Source organism: Rhipicephalus microplus, chromosome 2, assembly GCF_043290135.1.
Source record: "Rhipicephalus microplus isolate Deutch F79 chromosome 2, USDA_Rmic, whole genome shotgun sequence".
Taxonomy (NCBI): domain Eukaryota; kingdom Metazoa; phylum Arthropoda; class Arachnida; order Ixodida; family Ixodidae; genus Rhipicephalus; species Rhipicephalus microplus.
The window spans coordinates 87,957,921-87,975,457 of record NC_134701.1 but is presented as its reverse complement, the minus strand read 5'-3'; the positions used below and the strand labels follow the sequence as shown (position 1 = coordinate 87,975,457).

General features: G+C 46.8%; 1 protein-coding gene across 1 annotated transcript in view; it reads left to right on the top strand.

Annotated features, from left to right (window-relative positions):
• Positions 1-10,881, top strand: part of LOC119169450 (uncharacterized) — a 42,138-nt gene extending 31,257 nt beyond the window's left edge. The window contains exon 4 of the mRNA XM_075883646.1: positions 10,262-10,881. Within this exon, the coding sequence (XP_075739761.1) occupies positions 10,262-10,402 (141 nt within the window). The 3' untranslated portion in view covers positions 10,403-10,881. The remainder of the gene's footprint in view (positions 1-10,261) is intronic.
• The last annotated feature ends 6,656 nt before the right edge of the window (positions 10,882-17,537 follow it).

Below are 17,537 nucleotides of genomic sequence, written 5' to 3'. Positions count from 1 at the left end.
ACCATGGGGAACACTTTGAAAGCACGCATTGGGAACAAGCATCGGAAATACCGCTGAAAGAGCCGGCACAGGAGAGAACTTAGATTGTTCCATATAGACTGACTTGTAACTCTCATAATTACTGACTAGTATTGTGTACTAAGAACCTGGCTGTGTATTTAGTGTTCTTCATCGTCATGCGCTATTAGGGGGGTTCGGAGGAAGGTAAAGATTTTAAGTAAACGAAGAAGAGGGCAGTATCAACTTGAAGATTATTTCTGTGTTCGGAAACAAGAAGAGGTCGACGGGTGGGCTTCACCATGGGCACGGCGGCTCGTCTTTTTTTCAACGTTTTTCTCAACACGCAAGGCTGTCACGCAGGTCATCGCAGACATCGAGCGTCTTCGGCAATAGGATCGCCCGCCAATCTGCGAGTTACGACGTATTCACCAAGTTTTGATTGAGCAGTATAAGGAACTCAAAAGAATCAAGGAAGTAGAGGATGCAGTTGACATCAATCACTTGGAAGTTGAGATGGAGGAAGCAGACGTTTACGAGCGCAAAATAATTCTAGCAAGGGTCAGAGCAGAATATAGGAAGCCCCGCTGCCAGACCACCGACTTGGACACGTCTCCGGCACCTCGTGTGGATAAACGAGACACCGATGGGCTGCACCTGGCTGATTTGGGCCTTGGGTGCTGAGAGTGAGTGAGGGCCTGCTGTCGCGTCTTTGGGCTGAGCGTGACTTCGAGCACCGGGTGTGTGATTGGGAGCTGTTGTCACTTCGTTTAGCTGAACGAGAGCTTTAGTTTTGCGTTTTTACGCTCCGCTCGACAGCTAAACGGAACAGGAACGCGAGTGCACATGCGCCCTCTACCCCAGCCATAAGCGGCTTAACGCAGCGAGGCCCACACTCCGCTTACGGGTTGGCTGAGCGGAGCGTGGAGCGTCGCTGGCGTTTTCCTAAGCAGAGGAAGACGCAGCACGCGTCCTATCTCGTGCTCTGGATTGCAACCTCGCCGACTATCGCGTGACTATCTTCAAGTTGATGCTTTATTTTTCTTCGATGAAATGATCCACTAACGCACTGTGAGAGCAACTCCGAATAATTCGTGAAAAAATAGGTTATGCATATTTCTTTTACTTTGTAAAAATGGTCTGTAATTTTATTTAACTAGGCTGAACTTGGCCAGAGGGTACAGAAACTGTGAATATTCCGCTCCGGAACGGCAAACGCATTACTGAAACGGGAATATTGCGCGCCGCTCCTTTACAGATTAACGGGACTACTCGGAGCGGAGTGGGCCGTAAGAACGTCCAACAAAATCTCTCTACTACGTGACCAAAACAAGCTTTTGTGATGCGTTCGAATATTGAACGACCCATTCGTTATGCTCTTCGCAATGTGTGACGAGTGCTTGTTTCTTTGCTATTCTAAAGCGCATTAATATTCATACTAACGCAATACCTTTCATGAAATCAAGGCTGCCTGAGGAAATTTGGCACACAATTTCCAAGAACCATCGTGGATCAGTGGTAAAATACTGGGCTGGCACGCAGAGCACCCATGTTTGTGTCCTACTGGTGTGTTTTATTTACTGTGTTTTTTTCTTTCGATATTGGGTAAGGATACCGGCGGCGGTGGTGCACCGCTGCCCTGTCGGTCCACAAAAATATCGGCAGATCCCCTGTATACCTGAGAATCGGTGGTATCCGAAGCAGGCGGAGGGAAGGTGACCGTGTTGCAATTTTTTTATTGAGTTACATGCCATAAAATTACGCTAAATATATGTATCAATGTTGCACGCACAAACATATGCTGAAGAGTTGCCGATGTGTATATATCTAGTTGTTCGCACTTGTGAACGATGTCAACAGGAACATACCTATTAGAAGCACCCGAAGCTAATATGAAGCGCTGACACTCACGAGGATGCTAGCCCTGGACGCTGCTACATAAACAAATTTCAGCGCATGGCAACTAACTACAATCGATGTTAACCCGACGTGACGGCTGTATCAAACGACTACATGTGCAAAATTTATAAAATTTGGTAGGCAGCACAGAAACCACTGTTGACGTTTCACGAAAATTAGCGTCTATTTGAAACGTAGTTCTGAGAGCTTGCGTAGCTCTGGGGTCAAATAATTCTTCACCACGCAGAATGCTTAGGTTTGATTCTACCTGAAACAACGACATTTGTTCTTTGCAGTATCCGGGTTGACGCTACTATTGTCAGGTATTTTTGAACGCTGACGCGTCAAAACTGCCCATATTTTGCTCCTCTTTCCTGGGTAGATACTAAGTGCAAATCACCTGTGGCACATACCCGCATACGAGCGGTGCATACCCGTTCGTGGGTATGTGCCACTGCTGGCGGGAATTGTTGGATGACGTACGCGACGGGATTGTGATAGTATTCATGTCTTGACCAGCCAGCCATATTCGTCAAAAATCTTAGCTTCTCATGCGAACTTTCGTACACGCCAAGTTAAAAGGGCGACCACGAGAGCACCCATACGTAAGCGGCTTGATAGACAGACAGATGTACACGCCAAAAGTCGCCGAAGTTCATCATTAAATGTTTCGCATTTAAAAGACCGACAGGGCTTTTTATATGCGAAGCATTTCTTAGCGAACTTCGGTGACTTTGAATCGATCTATCTATCCACTTACGTTTGGATGCTCTAATGGTCACCTCCTTAACCTGGCGTGAACCAAAATTAGCATGGGAGGGTAAGATGGCTTCACGAATAAGACGCGCTGGTCAAGACATTATTAATGTCACGAGGCCGGCGCGTACGTCGTCAAACACTTCCCGTCAGACAGTGGCACATATCCACGGACGGGTATGTGCCGCTGGTGTGCGGTTATATGCCACAGGTGATTCACACTTTGTATCTACCTACAAACGGCAGCGCACTGCAATTATTGCGCGTTGGTGGCGTGTTATCTCTCCAAACTTCGGCAGCATCGCATACGGCTGAAGCGAAACCGGGGGCGGCGCACAGCTCTACGCTCAGGTGGTCGAAACTTCCGAAACCTTCCACTACAAAGTCTCACATAATCATACCATTGTTTTTGAGACGTAAAATGCCAATAAATAATTTATTCAGTTCATGAAGAACGATTGCAGTTAGAGGTATTTGTCGTACACTTAAGGCGCTTCCTCTTTATTTTCACGGTGAGTGCGCTGGGAGCGCTAGAGGGAAGGGTAGTACAGGGAGAGGAGTTCGCTCCAGCGCGTGCCACAAAATGCTATCGCTCTCTACTGGTTCGCTTTATTGCAACCATTTCATTGATCCGAATGCAAAGCTACTTTACGGCACGCGTCAGAGAACAAAACGGTGATTACACGAAACCTCGCGATCATGATGTCACCTGACGAGAAGTAGACGACCAAAATAATGAAGGAATGGTGGCAGTTCCGTGTAAAGCTTCCGGTCTGCAATATGCTCGTCATATGAAAAGAAAAGCGAATAAAATAGTGAATAAACACAGATGTTAAGAACTTAAACCAACAGGCAGAAACAACATAAAAGCCAACCAAGCCAGAAAGAGAACGAGTTTGTCTTGAAGACATATAGCTCATCATTACGCATCATCGAAATAGCGTGGCTAGAAATGACAGGTCATAGAAAACCCAGTTCTGTTCTCTGAAGATTTTGTAACGAAATACACGAGGCCGTCAATGCCTCTTCGATAACGCGATAGCACTGGAACGCCTTTGGAAACAGCGCGAATTCGCCTCGAGGGCACATGTAACCGCAGTTCCCAATAAAAAATTAGGTATGAAAGTAATGCTGCGCCAAAGTGACTTCCACTTCACCGGAGGTTGTCGTATAAAGACGAATCCACACTTAAGTTAGCCAACTAACTGGCGCGTACAGTTATAGACGTCCCCGCAGGGGCGCCTGCGCAAGTAGGCGTTTGGTGTGTAGCGACACCACGGACCCGAGCTAACGGGGGAGTTTCTACTCCCTCCCACGCCTAGCCGTGCGTGGCTTTGCCGTGGCCGGGGAAAAGGGGATCCTGGGGGTTGAGCCGACGCTGGGTGATTGGACCGTTAAGGCCCCCCGGCAGAGGCAACACACCCCTTTGGCCCCGGCTTCACGTAGACGGCACCCCTGGGCTGACCCACCCAGGGGAAATCGGCCGTCGCCTTTTCCTATCTCTCTCTCCCTACATCTTCGTCTTTTGTTCTCACTTTACATCTTTCCTGTCTTCTCCTCACGTCATTTTACTTCCAATTTTTCCTGGCGGCAAGGGTTAACCTTGTGTATGTGCTCTGTCTTGGGCACAATATATTTGGTTATAGCGGCTGTGTACAGCTGACGTTGACAGTCCTCATATAAATTTAGGACTTGTCACGTCCCCGTGTCCGTGTTGGCTTCATGGTGGGCGGCTGGCATGGCTGCCGAACTCGTATTTAGTTTATGGCTTTTTCTTCTCTCCCTTCATTGCACGATCGTACTCTCTCGAAGAGAGGGTGCACCGAAGACTTTTGCAATTATTTCAACAAACCGAAAGAAACCTTTCCCCGCTACCATGTAATCCATTGTGAAACCGCTGAAAAGAACGCCAGAACTATTTCGCCTTTCGTTGTTTCCAAATGCCTCACCACTACACTTGGACCAGGTTACCAGGCTACAAGAATGGCCAGCGGGGATCTCCTCCTCGAGGTACAAAATCGGAGCCAGTATGAAAACCTATCAAAAATAGAATCGTTTGGAAACATACCTATCTCAATTACAACACACCGCTCACTCAACACTTCCCGAGGCGTTGTATCTGATCAAGACTTGCTTGACCTGACTGAAGATGAGCTCCTCGAGGGCTGGAAGGACCAGCAAGTGACACAAGTACAAAGAACCAAAATTAGGCGTGATAAGAAGGAAATCCCAACAAAACACATAATTGTGACATTTTGCACCAGTACTCTGCCTGAACATCTCGAAACAGGATACTTGAAGTTGAATACCCTACATTCCCAACCCACGACGTTGCTTCGAATTCCAGCGTTTTGGTCTCAGAGTTGCCGCGGCCAACTCACCTGCGGAAAGTGTGCCACCACAGGACATGCTACGGACGAGTGTAAGGTGGAGGATGGGGCCCACTGCGCAAACTGCGATGGTGCCCATCCCGCGTACTCCCGAACCTGTCCAACATGAAAAAAGGAAAAAGAAATTGTTACAATCAAAATCACACAAAACATTACTTTCCGAGAAGCCCGTCAACAAGTATCTGGTCTTTTCACAAACAAACCATCGTTTTCCGATGAAGCGCAACAGGGGGCAGCACTACAACGGCCTGCGGCAACTGCCCATGCCAGGCACAGTGTGCCCAGGCGGTCGCCAATGCCCCCACCCACGGCGGGAACAGCCAAGGCTGCCCTGCCACTCGTCCCCACGGCGACAACCACGGCCGCTGCAAGCTCTTGCAGCGGCCAGGGTATCCCAGCACCAAAGGAGGTTCCTTCGACCTCTAGCCCGAGAGGACCGAAGGTTTTGCCCCCCGAGGTGAAGGAAACCTCAAGGTCGGCCTATATGAAGGCCTCGTCTTATCAGGCGAGGTCCCAAGCCCAAAACATCAGCTCGCAAATGCGGGCACGCAGTGCCGCTGAGGAGGCAATGGACACCACGGTACCCCTGGTGCAGAAAGATCGGCGTAGCTCCCTGGAGCGCGCCAAAAGAAATAAAAATCCAATAACGGGGCCTGGCGACGGCCCTGTTCTTTGAGTCTTAACGCTTAGCTTAAGAAGCAGACACACCCATTTTTCCTTACACACAGCACTACGTTACCTCCAATATGGCAACACAAATAATACATTGGAACGTCAGAAGACTCCTTAGAAACCTCGATGATGTTCAAGAGCTCTTTTGCAAATATTCGCCGAAAGTGCTGTGTGTACAGGAAACTCATTTAAAATCTGAAAACACGTATTTTTTGCGTCGGTATGCTCTCTTCCGAAAGGACAGAGATGATGCTGCGGCATCATCCGGCGGTGTAGCCATTATTGTTAATCAAAAAGTAGCATGCACACATTTACCACTGCAAACAACACTAGAGGCAGTGGCTGTTCGAGCAGTTCTTTTCAACAAGCTCGTCACAATCTGCTCTCTGTACATACCCCCACACCACCGCCTTGGAAAACTAGAATTCGAGTCTCTAATAGATCAACTACCCGAACCTTATTTGGTCCTTGGTGACCTGAATGCTCATAGCAGTCTATGGGGTGATTCTCGCTGCGATGCACGAGGTCGTCTGATTGAACTGTTCCTTTTTTCCTCCGGTGCCTGTCTGTTAAATAGGAAAGAGGCAACATATTATACCCTTGCCAACAAAACCTACTCTTCCATAGATCTCAGCATCGCTTCTCCTTCACTTGTGCCATTACTTCAATGGAAAGTTCTAAATAATCCCTACGGAAGTGACCAATTTCCTGTTGTTTTGAGTACAGAAACATCATACGAATGTCCTCCACGAGTTGCCCAATGGCTCATACACAAAGCCGACTGGGAACAGTTTCATAACAATGCTCAGTTATGTTGGATATAGATGAAGCTGTGCAGTACTACACAGCTCTCCTTATTAACGCAGCAGCCAAATGCATCCCACAAACATCTGGACAGCCCGGCAAGCGACACGTTCCATGGTGGAATACACAGTGTCTTAATGCGCGAAAGGAACCGATTAGGGCATGGAGGTTGCTGCGAAACTCGCCGACAGCGGAAAACCTTGAGAGCTTTAAGAAATAAAAGTCTCAAGGCAGGAGAACGCGTCGGCAGGCCAGAAGAGAAAGCTGGCGGAAGTTTTTGTCAGGGATCAATTCATACACATAGGAGGCTAAAGTCTGGAACATGGTCGGTAGGATAGCAGGAAAACAAGTACACACACTTTCACTCGTAAACACTCAGGGTGATACCTTGGAAGATCAGGCAAACTTCCTCGGTGCACACTTTGAACAGATATCCAGCCCGTCCCACTATACCGACACTTTCCAAAAACACAGAACGAGAATACACAAACACAAATCCACTAGATACGAGGCGTATAACCAAGCTCAGTCTAGCTGAGCTCCAAACATCTCTAAACTCCTGCACTACTTCTGCCCCAGGTTCTGACCGTGTGGTGTATGAAATGTTAAAAAACCTACCAGCCGAAACACGAAAAACCTTACTTTGTTTATACAATGCTATCTGGTTTTCTGGTGTTATCCCTACCTCCTGGAAAGAGGCTATAATTATTCCCATTTTGAAAGAGGGCAAGGACCCTTCTTTAGCTTCAAGCTATAAACCTATTGCACTTACAAGCTGCTTGTGCAAAGTCTACGAAAAAATGATAAACTGCCGACTTGTACATATCCTTGAAACAAACAATTTGCTCGACCCATTTCAGTGCGGGTTTGGAGAAAGTAGATGCACCACAGACCACCTTGTTCGTATCGAGGCTCAGATCAGAGCCGCCTTTCTCCATAAACAATATTTTCTCTCTGTGTTCCTCGATATCGAAAAGGCTTATGATACAACATGGAGTTTTGGAATTCTAAGAGACCTGTCCCACCTTGGCGTGCACGGAAGAATGTTTCACATAATCGAAAGTTACTGTCAAACCGGACATTCCGTGTCCGAGTGGGCACGGTTCTTTCCCAAACATTTGTGCAGGAAACAGGCGTGCCACAAGGTGGTGTACTTAGCTGCACACTTTTTCTCATCAAAATGAATTCCTTGCACTTGTCAATCCCCCGCAATATGTTCTATATTACATATGTCGACGACGTCCAGCTTGGCTTCAAGTCATGCAACTTGGCAATGTGTGAGTGGCAGGTTCAGCTGGGTTTAAACAAGGTCTCCAAATGAGCAGATGAAAACGGATTTCGACTTAACCCACAAAAAATCACGTGTGTCTTCTTCTCTCGAAAGAGAGGCATGCACTCGGAACCTGACATTCGACTGAACGGGCAACGTCTGTCCGTCAAAGCCGAGCATAAATTCTTAGGCTTAATCTTGGACAACAAGTTGACCTTCGTACCCCACATAAAGTATTTAAAAACAAAATGTTTAAAAGCCATGAATGTTATAAAAGTGTTGTCACGTACTACGTAGGGTGGTGACAGGAAATGGCTCATGAACCTGTATAGAAGCCTTTTTCGCACCCGCTTAGATTATGGGGCCATTGTTCATCAGTCTGCGACTCAAAGTGCTTTGAAGATGCTCGATCCCGTGCACCATTTGGGCATCCGCCTTTCTACGGGTGCTTTTTGCACCAGCCCCGTAGAAAGCCTCTACGTTGAATGAAATGAGTGGTCCCTTCATCTGCGAAGAACCTACATGTCCTTTGTATATTTCCTTCAGGTGAAAGCAGACAAGAGGCACCCCTCATACTCCACTATTAATGATTTGTCGAGCTCCATTCTTTTCCAAAACAGGCCTTCAATGAGGCAGCCCTTCTCAGTTCGCCTGAAAGGTCTAGCTGAGGACATTGGAGTGTCACTCGAACACAGTTTAATGGCTCCTGTAGCATACCCGCCACCGTGGCAGTGGCAGACTATAGATTGCGATGTGTCTTTCCTAGAAGTTACTAAATTTGCGCCTATTGCCCATATTCGAACATACTTCTTGCAACTTCAACACAAATACACACGTCCTGAGTTTTTTACAGATGCCTCTAAGTCTAACTCCTCTGTGTTCTACGCTGCTGTTGGCCCTTCCTTTTCGGATGCTGGCTCTCTACATCCAGGCACAAGTATCTTCACAGCGGAAGCTTACGCGATACTTGTGGCAGCTAAACACATCAAACAATCTCAAATACAAAAAACAGTAATTTATACAGACTCCCTCAGTGTGGTAACGGCTCTGCACAGTCTTAAAAAACAAAAAAACCCTGTCCTCGTTTCACTTTACTCCATTTTATGCACACTCTACACACTCAACCGACATGTTGTTGTGTGCTGGGTGCCAGGGCACCGTGAGATTCAAGGCAACGTGATGGCGGATCAGCTTGCTGCATCCGTCCACGAAAGCACCGCCATTACACCCACATCAATCCCGGCCCTTGTTCTTGAGCCGTCTCTCAAACGAAAGCTCAGGGACTACTGGCAGAGCAAGTGGGATACACACACACAAAACAAACTACACGTTATCAAGCCACACCTTGGCCATTGGCCACCAGTATCAAAATCGCGTCACACAGAGGTAACATTAACGAGGATCAGGATAGGACACACATACACGACACACTCATATCTTTTCTCCGGTGGCGATCCACCATTGTGTGACAGATGTGGTGAAGCACTAACAGTTCTTCACATTTTAATTCAGTGCAAACAATTGGACACTCTAAGAAAACAACACTTTCCTTCACCCTACCGACAACATATACCTTTACACCCTGCAATGTTCGTCGGTAGGGAACCGCTTTTCAGTCAAAAATCATTGTTAGCGTTTTTGAAAAAAATTCATAGCTTTCATGTCATATACCCGGGCATACTGTAGCATGACCTCTCCAGAGGTTTTTGCTGCGGTGGCTACACAATAAAGCACTTGCCTCACGGCCCTTGGACGCAAGGATATGAACCAGTGGGGCACTTGTGCTATTGCCATACATGTCCACCATCGTTTTTATTGTCATTAATTTTTGCCATCTATTCGCACCACACACACCTTTCACGGCATGGTCATGATTTTATTAATTGTATGTTTTTACCCGCCTTACCGCGAAGAATTTTATGGCCCTTATACAGCCGCTTATCACAATCATTGTCCACATTCCTGTCTTATGAACTGGCGCTCTTTGGCCATCAAATGGCCCTTGCGCCAAAAAACACCATATATCATCATCAACAGTTATAGACAATGAGAATTCTTGGGATACGTTCTCGCAAATTTTCGTGCTTCTGCAAAACCGAAACAGATGGCAATCTGTACGATGCTTATGGAGTTATATTTAGCATGTGTAATCTGTATTTCCTGATTTGCCCACGACTTCATGTTTGTTTTTTAAAAGGCGCTTCGCTTCCTCTAATGTCATTGTGATGGGTAAAGAGAAACGTTAGAAACAGTTGAAGTGTAGCGCTTCAGGTCAAAATGGCGGTATTCTGTTTGTATGGAGTGCGAGAACGGTGGTTACCCACATTCAAATGCAATGGGTTAAAAACTCCAGGTTGTTAAGATAAATTCAACTACACTGTTGCAGTTTTTGTTGTTGTGCCGCACAAAGCGCTAATATTTTTTAGACTTGTTTGTGATTCTGAATTTTCGCGTCTGCTTCCCTGTCTTCCAGGAGCCTGAAGGTGATATGAACCAGTCTCTGACAGCGTTAGTCTCGGCTGCCTCTGCCCAAGAATTTGAACTTCAAGGCGTGGACGACTACGCCATCATCGATGAACGCGAAATCAACGAAGCGCTGAATGCCAAGAACTAATAGCGTCTTTCTTGAAATCTGCATGCGAAGCTTACAAAGGAAGGCGAATTTTTATACCGAATTTCACAGCTCCCATTGAGTTGGAATGCGCGGTTTCAGAGCGTTACACAAAGGTTTCAAATGAAAATGTCAAGTGCGATTACTCCATGTGATAGAGCAGGTAGGAGAGCACTGAACAAGGGACACCAATTGTGTTCTTTCTATATCAGTGACACGACAACGTTCCATTCCGCTAGAAGATTCGTGTAATTGTTTGCACCAGCGTGTGCACCAGCAGCTTTTGCCTTAAGCTGTCTTTCGTGTTTATTTGGTACGGAAAATGGAGACTTTACTGATTGCTTCTGAGAATCCACCTGTGGACATACAGTTTCGTGTAAGGATTCGTGTTGCATGCACGTTGCGCTGCCAACGCGTACAGGCAGCTTCAGCAAATAAATCTTATTTTCCGGCCTCAATAAAGATACAGTGAAAATGCTAAATGGAAGTAATTCGACCTACACCAAAAGCTACGCGTACAGCCGCGGAAGCAAGAGTGTGTGCGCTGTGTTGTCACTTTCGCTTGTCTTGTCTACGCGTCTCACCATATTGTACCATACTGTACCAGATCACCTACTGTACCATATTACTATCATCAGCAGCAGCAGCCTGATTACGGCCACTGCAGAAAAATACCTCAACGATGTTCCACCAGTCAACTCAGTCATGTGCTTGCTGCTGCCACTTTATACTCGCAAACATACTATTATCATCTGCCCACCTAACTTTGTCTCCCCTACGCACGCTTGCCTTCTCAAAAAATCCAGTCTGTGATCCTTGCTGACCAGCGGTTATCTTCCCGTCTCGCTGCGGGCCCTGTCCATCACCATTTCTTCTTCTTGATTTCAATTATGATGTCCTTAACGGCCACTTTTTCACTGATAAACTCTGCACTCTTCTCGTCCCTAAGTGTTGCACCTCTCATTTTCCTTTCCATGGCACGCTGCGTCGTCCTCAACGTAACTTGCACCCTCTTTGCAATCCTTCAAGTTTCTGCTCCGTAGGTGAGTACCGGTAAGATTTAGCTGTTATATACCTTCCTCATAAAACAGTGGCATTCTAGCATTCAAAACTTGGTAATTCCTGCCTAATGTGTTTCGCCTCATTCTTATTAACTGCAAAACATATTTAGCGAACTTCGGCGACTTTGAACGTATGTATTGTAATGAAGAGCGGCACGGCAGCTGTGGGCCATGAACTGGACAGCGAGGAAGAAGAGGCAGAATTGAAGAGCTTGCCCCCAGGAACACACAAACTCTTCTGTTTTAAATGGCACACATTTTCAGCAACTTAAGTTTCAGCATAGAGCGCTTGGTGTCCAACAAGACAATTCGAAGGGACATTCACTAAATTGCGATGCAGGATTCTAGCTTTAAACATTTATTTATAGAGACATGCTTTTGTTCCTTCCCTTCATTGTCACTATTGCACACGAATAGAAACTATAGAGGACTTTTTGACAAAATGCCGCAGGTATGAAAATTTAAGGAAAAAATTTCTATTGCCAGCTTTCCAAAAACACGGGCTTGAGCTGTCTGAAACGGTACTACTCTCCCTAGAGGCTTCGAAACTAGGTCATTAAAACAGAGACATATATGTAGCCATATATAACTATATAAAAGAATCAAACCGGCTACCATGCTAATCTCATAAGTACATACTCATTACTTATTTTCATCTTTAGTCTATTTCGCATATTTTACTGTATCTTATTTATATTGTATCGCAGTCCCGCGCGATTCATGGCCGATCCTCCGTAGTGGGTTGAGCCCTTCCTCTTGGGACCAACTAACCAACCCGACGAACGGGTGTTGTCTGCCTCGCCCATTACAATGTCGCAGCCGTCAACGAACCTGTGCGCGACGACCTGCGTGAAGAAACCGTCCTACGGAGCGGACGCACTCTCCAGCAGCCCGCAGCTCCTGCTTCCGTGGCCATGGCATCCGACCTGGCCACAGCGGGTACCGAAGCCAGCGCGCTGCCTGCAGGCGTCCTTGCCAAATCACAAGGTGACTACACTGACATGGCTTCGAAAACCGCCTCCTTGCCCAGGGACGCCGCACATGCTCCCTTGGAGTTCGCCTCAGGTACCATCCCTGGAGCAACGTCAGTACCGTCGCCAGAAGACAGGCGTAATTCCCCGCCTGTAGCCGCCAGCGAACTCTGCATGGTTCCGCAGGCCATCGCTACTTCGAGCTAGCTTATTGCAGACGCCATCGTCACCTTCTCAGCAGCCTGTGCACGCACCACGTTGCCTTCTCCGTCCAAGGCTGAAATTCCCGACTTTACTGGCATTGATCAAGACCCAACCGTCTGGCTCGATGAAATCCATTCATCGGCCCGTCGACATGCATGGACAGACGACGTGACGCTATCGCTAGCCGTAAGCCGACTGCGCGAGTCCGCCAAAGCGTGGCATCAATACAAAGCTGCAAGTACAAATCCTAGAGTGACTGGACTTCCATCCGCATACAATGACCATTTTATGCGCATGCGATCGCGTCGGCAGGCTCCATCGGAAGACGCCCGTAAATACGTTTACGATAAGCTCCGGCTTCGCGACAAATGTGGCATTACATGGATCTCTCCGCCTGCCCGCCAGTATGTCGTTGATGACTTGGCTGACACTACCCACGCTGCCATCTTATCTTGCCAGTCACTTGAAGCGTCACCCCAGCTTTTCGCTCAAAAGGCAGCCGAACTTCAGCGGTACTCTCGTCGTCGGCATAGCTTGGGCACATTAACGACTGTCCGTTTGACTTACGCCTCCACACGACAGGGATGCTTCAAGTGCGGTCGCATTTGCCACAACGCCAAGGAGTGTAGTCAACCGTTTCAGAACCGAATCCGCTACCAAGCTTGTCAAATTCCTCGGATGTCCATTCATGTTGAGGGAAAAGGTCACCTATCTGCCCTGGTGGATACCAGTGCGAAACGAATGGCGCTACACCGACGTCATGCTCCAGACACTATCTGACAGTGGACGCAACCTCCCCTCTGTGGACTTGGAGAAAATGCTATGCGTGTCGGAATGCTCGACATTTCAGTACGGACGGCGGCAGGCACTAAAGTTCCTCCAGTCATTCCCGTCTTTGAAGGCCTTCCTGCCGACATGATCTTTAGCGCTGACTTTTTGCTATCTGATGACATTGAGGTCACCATACATCGCGGCCACGTCGAGCTCCGGTCTTCGACAGCTGGGACTACTGCCATAACCCTGCCACCACCGACAGTTGAGCCGTCCACTCCGCCTACCTTATGTTCTATATTGGCTCACCATCAGCAAGTATTCGCTAGCAATACAGCAGAACTGCCACGCACTAATTTGCTGTTTCATCGCATACCAACGGCAGATCATCCGCCAATATGCGTACCACTGCGACGATACGCTGAACGAGAACGGGCGGTGATCGCAAAACAAGTAGATGAAATGCTTGCCGCGGGCATTATTAGGCCGTCATCGAGTCCGTGGGCAGCGCCAGTCGTCCTTGTTCGCAAGAAGAACGGATCACTACGCTTCTGCGTGGACTACAGGCTGCTCAATAAGTGTACAATGCCTGACTCCTACCATTTACCCCGCATCGATGACGCTTTTGAGACAACACGTCACTGCGAGATCTTTTCGTCGCTTGATTTACGCGCAAGGTACTGGCATATTAAAGTCGCGAAGGAAGATAGATGTAAAACGGCCTTTCGCCTACCTTTCGGTTTGCATGAATTCAACCGCATGCTGTTTGGACTAAGAACGGCTCCAAGCACTTTTCAGCATGCGATGAATTCAGTGCTCGGACCATTGAAAAACCAAGTCTGTGTGATGTATTTAGACGACATCCTGGTCGTTGGCAGGATGGAGGATGAACACCTTCGCAATTTGTACGAATTACTACACAGACTCTAAGCAGCAGGGTTTCGTTTGAATCAAGAGAAATGCTGATTTGGGGTGTCTTTCGTACCTGGTACATAATATATCTCCTGTCGGCATTCAGGCGCTCCCGGAGCGAATAGCTGCCGTGTCGCAGTATCCCACACCAACATGCTTGAAGCAGGTTCAGTCATTCCTGGGTATGGCCTCGTATTTGCGAAGGTTCATACCCCACTTCGCTTAGATCGCAGCTCCCTTGAGCAGTGTTCTGAAAAAGGACGCGCGTATAAAACAAAAGCTCACTTGTTGCCCCATACTAAGTCACTTCAATTCGGACTGGTCTACCTAAGTGCACACTGATGCCAGCCAAATCGGTCGACAAGCTGTGTTAGTGGAGCGTGATCCAGATCGCGTGGAACACGTGGTCGCTTATGCCAGCCGAAAACTTTCAGACACCGAGCGCCACTATCACTCCAATGAGCTTGAATGTCTTGCAGTGGTATGCAGCATCGATGATAAGTTTCGACATTATCTTTTCCGGCGTAAATTCATTGTTGTGACTGACAATGCTGCTATAGCACGGATGTTCTCCAAGCAGCAACTTAAGCACAAATTTACGCGGTGAATAATCACACTGCCAGAATACGATTTTGACGTGCGCCACCACGCCGGGGGGCTAAACAACGTCGCCGATGCACTCTCACGAAACCCCTTGACTGCTCGCAACAAACCAGACATATTCACATTTTTTTCGCCCAGATGGATATATTCCGAGCCCAACAGAAGGATATAAATATGGCACTCAGCGTGTAGGAGAAAATACCTGGAGTGAACACCTCAGATGCGAACTTAACTATCGATAAACGCAAGAGAAACAACTTTGCTGTGCATGTGTCGCGCTTGAAAAAGCAATCGGACCGCTGTAGGTGCAATGAACTGTAATTTCTTTTTTTTTTGTCAGGTCCACGGTGTGGCTGAATGTAACGAAGAGTGGCGCGACAGCTCTGGGCCATGAGCTGGACAGCGAGGAAGAACAGGCGGAATAGAACAGCTTGCCCGACGAACGGATGTTCTGTCTGTCTCGGTCATTACACTATTTAGCCGCCTATGACATTTAGTACTTCTGGCCGTTTCGGTTATGGGATCGATACCGAAATTGATATGACATAACATGACTGTATGACGAGCACAAGTGACTTATCCTAACATGTATATCATATGTATGTCATAATTGTCTTGATTTACATGTCGTGGTCTTGCTGCTCTTTCGGTGGTTTTGTTCACATAGCATATTGTAGAACAGGTGTGATATGACATGACTACATAGCGAACATATGTGACAGGGCCTAACGTGGAAATCATGACATGCATTCTATGCAAGTCATGACTATGAGCCATACGCTCATGGTGCGCTCACGCTCGATTCCCTAGCTTCATATGTACCAAATTTGGTATTACATAACTTGAATGGATGACTAAGGTATTGCACTGGTCAATCACAATAATCATGTCATGCATGTCATGTAATACCACGACAACATGCCACGCTCATGATGCGCTCGAGGCCATTTCGCTAGTCTCACGTATACCAAGTTTGGTATAACGTGACATGAATGCATCACGACGGTATATGACTCGTGGAAATAAGATAATCACGATATGCATGTCTTGTAAGAACATCACTACATACCACGCTCATGATGAGCTCGCGGCCATTTCGATAGTTTGAGATATGCCAAAATTGGTATTGACATAAATGGACGACGAACAGAAATGCAAGGCACACACAATCATGAAATTGAAGTCACGTACAGCATAATTCACATGCCTTTCATTGGTGATGGAGGTATTTCAAAGGTTATGGTTGCCGTCGTTACGCAACCATCAACTACATACTTGCATCTTATCTAGATACCTGATTGCGCATAGCGTTTCTACTTCTGTTTACTGTGTACTACATCCGTGAGCCTCACAGCCTTGAGCTGATTTTAAAGTGACATATCAACGTCCCTCATCGGTGCTTCGCATATAATCGATTTTCACTGCATGTGGGATCGCCCAATTTTTTTCTAGTTACTTCAACCTAATTGTTTGGTTCCGCCGTTACTACCTCTCATAAGCAGACATTACTCTTTTACAACTTCAAGTGCACTGCGACCTATCTCGAAGTGCTGTTCTCTTCCAAGGTTGTTGTACATTACTTTCATTTACTGCAGAATATTTTAAGGCCTACCTTTTTGCTCTCCTAACCTAATTGAGTAATCATGATTTGCTATTCGTCCTCTGTGCTACTCGGCAATGCAAAGTCATTGGCGAAGCGCAGGTTATCATATGTACTCTCCGTTAACACCTATCCCAAACTCTTCCCCTGTTAAGTCTCCGAAAACCTCCTGTAAGCATGCAGCAAATAGCGTTAGAGAGATCGTACCCTCTTCGCTTACACTCTTTGTTTTTGGTATTTTGTCGCATTTTATGGAGCACTGTGGTGGCAGTTGGTATAATTTTTCTAAGATGCCTATATATGCTTCTTCGACGCCCTGATTCCGCAGTGTGTGCATGACTGCTGATATCTCCACTGAATCAAATGCCTTTTTGTAACCTGTAAAGTCTGTGTATTCTGAGCATTTATACTCTATCACATGATTGATAGTATGAATGTGGTCGATTGTTGAGTAGCGCCTGAACAAAATCGTGCTTTATCCTTTGGTTGATTAAATTCTAATGTGTGAATTCTGTTAGCAATTACCTCTGTATATAGCTTACGACGGACAGCAAGCTGATCAGCCTCTTACTCAAGATTTGGTAATCCCCCTATTTTACGGATTGAGATGATAACTGCATTCTTCCAAGGTTATGGTACCCTTCCGTCAGGAGACACTTCGTAAACATAGTGGCCAGTTTTTCTAACACAACCTTTCCGCCTTCTTTCAGCTGATCTGACGTTACCTGATGCTAACCAGCAGCCATGCCTTTTTCATTCCCTTGAAGGCTTCACTGGCTTCTGTCATTACTGCACGGATGTCATCTGGGGTTCTGCTAGTTCTTATATTATATGCCAAGATGTCCCGGCTGCTGTTCACATATCCGTAGAACACTTCTGTTACTTTAAATATCCGATCTATATCAGTAGTTAATTTGCCCTCCTTATCCGTTGGTGCGTTCATCTGGTTTTTGCCTATCGCGAGTTTCCTCTTCACCGATTTCGCACATCTTCCAGTCTTTAGAGCATATTCAATT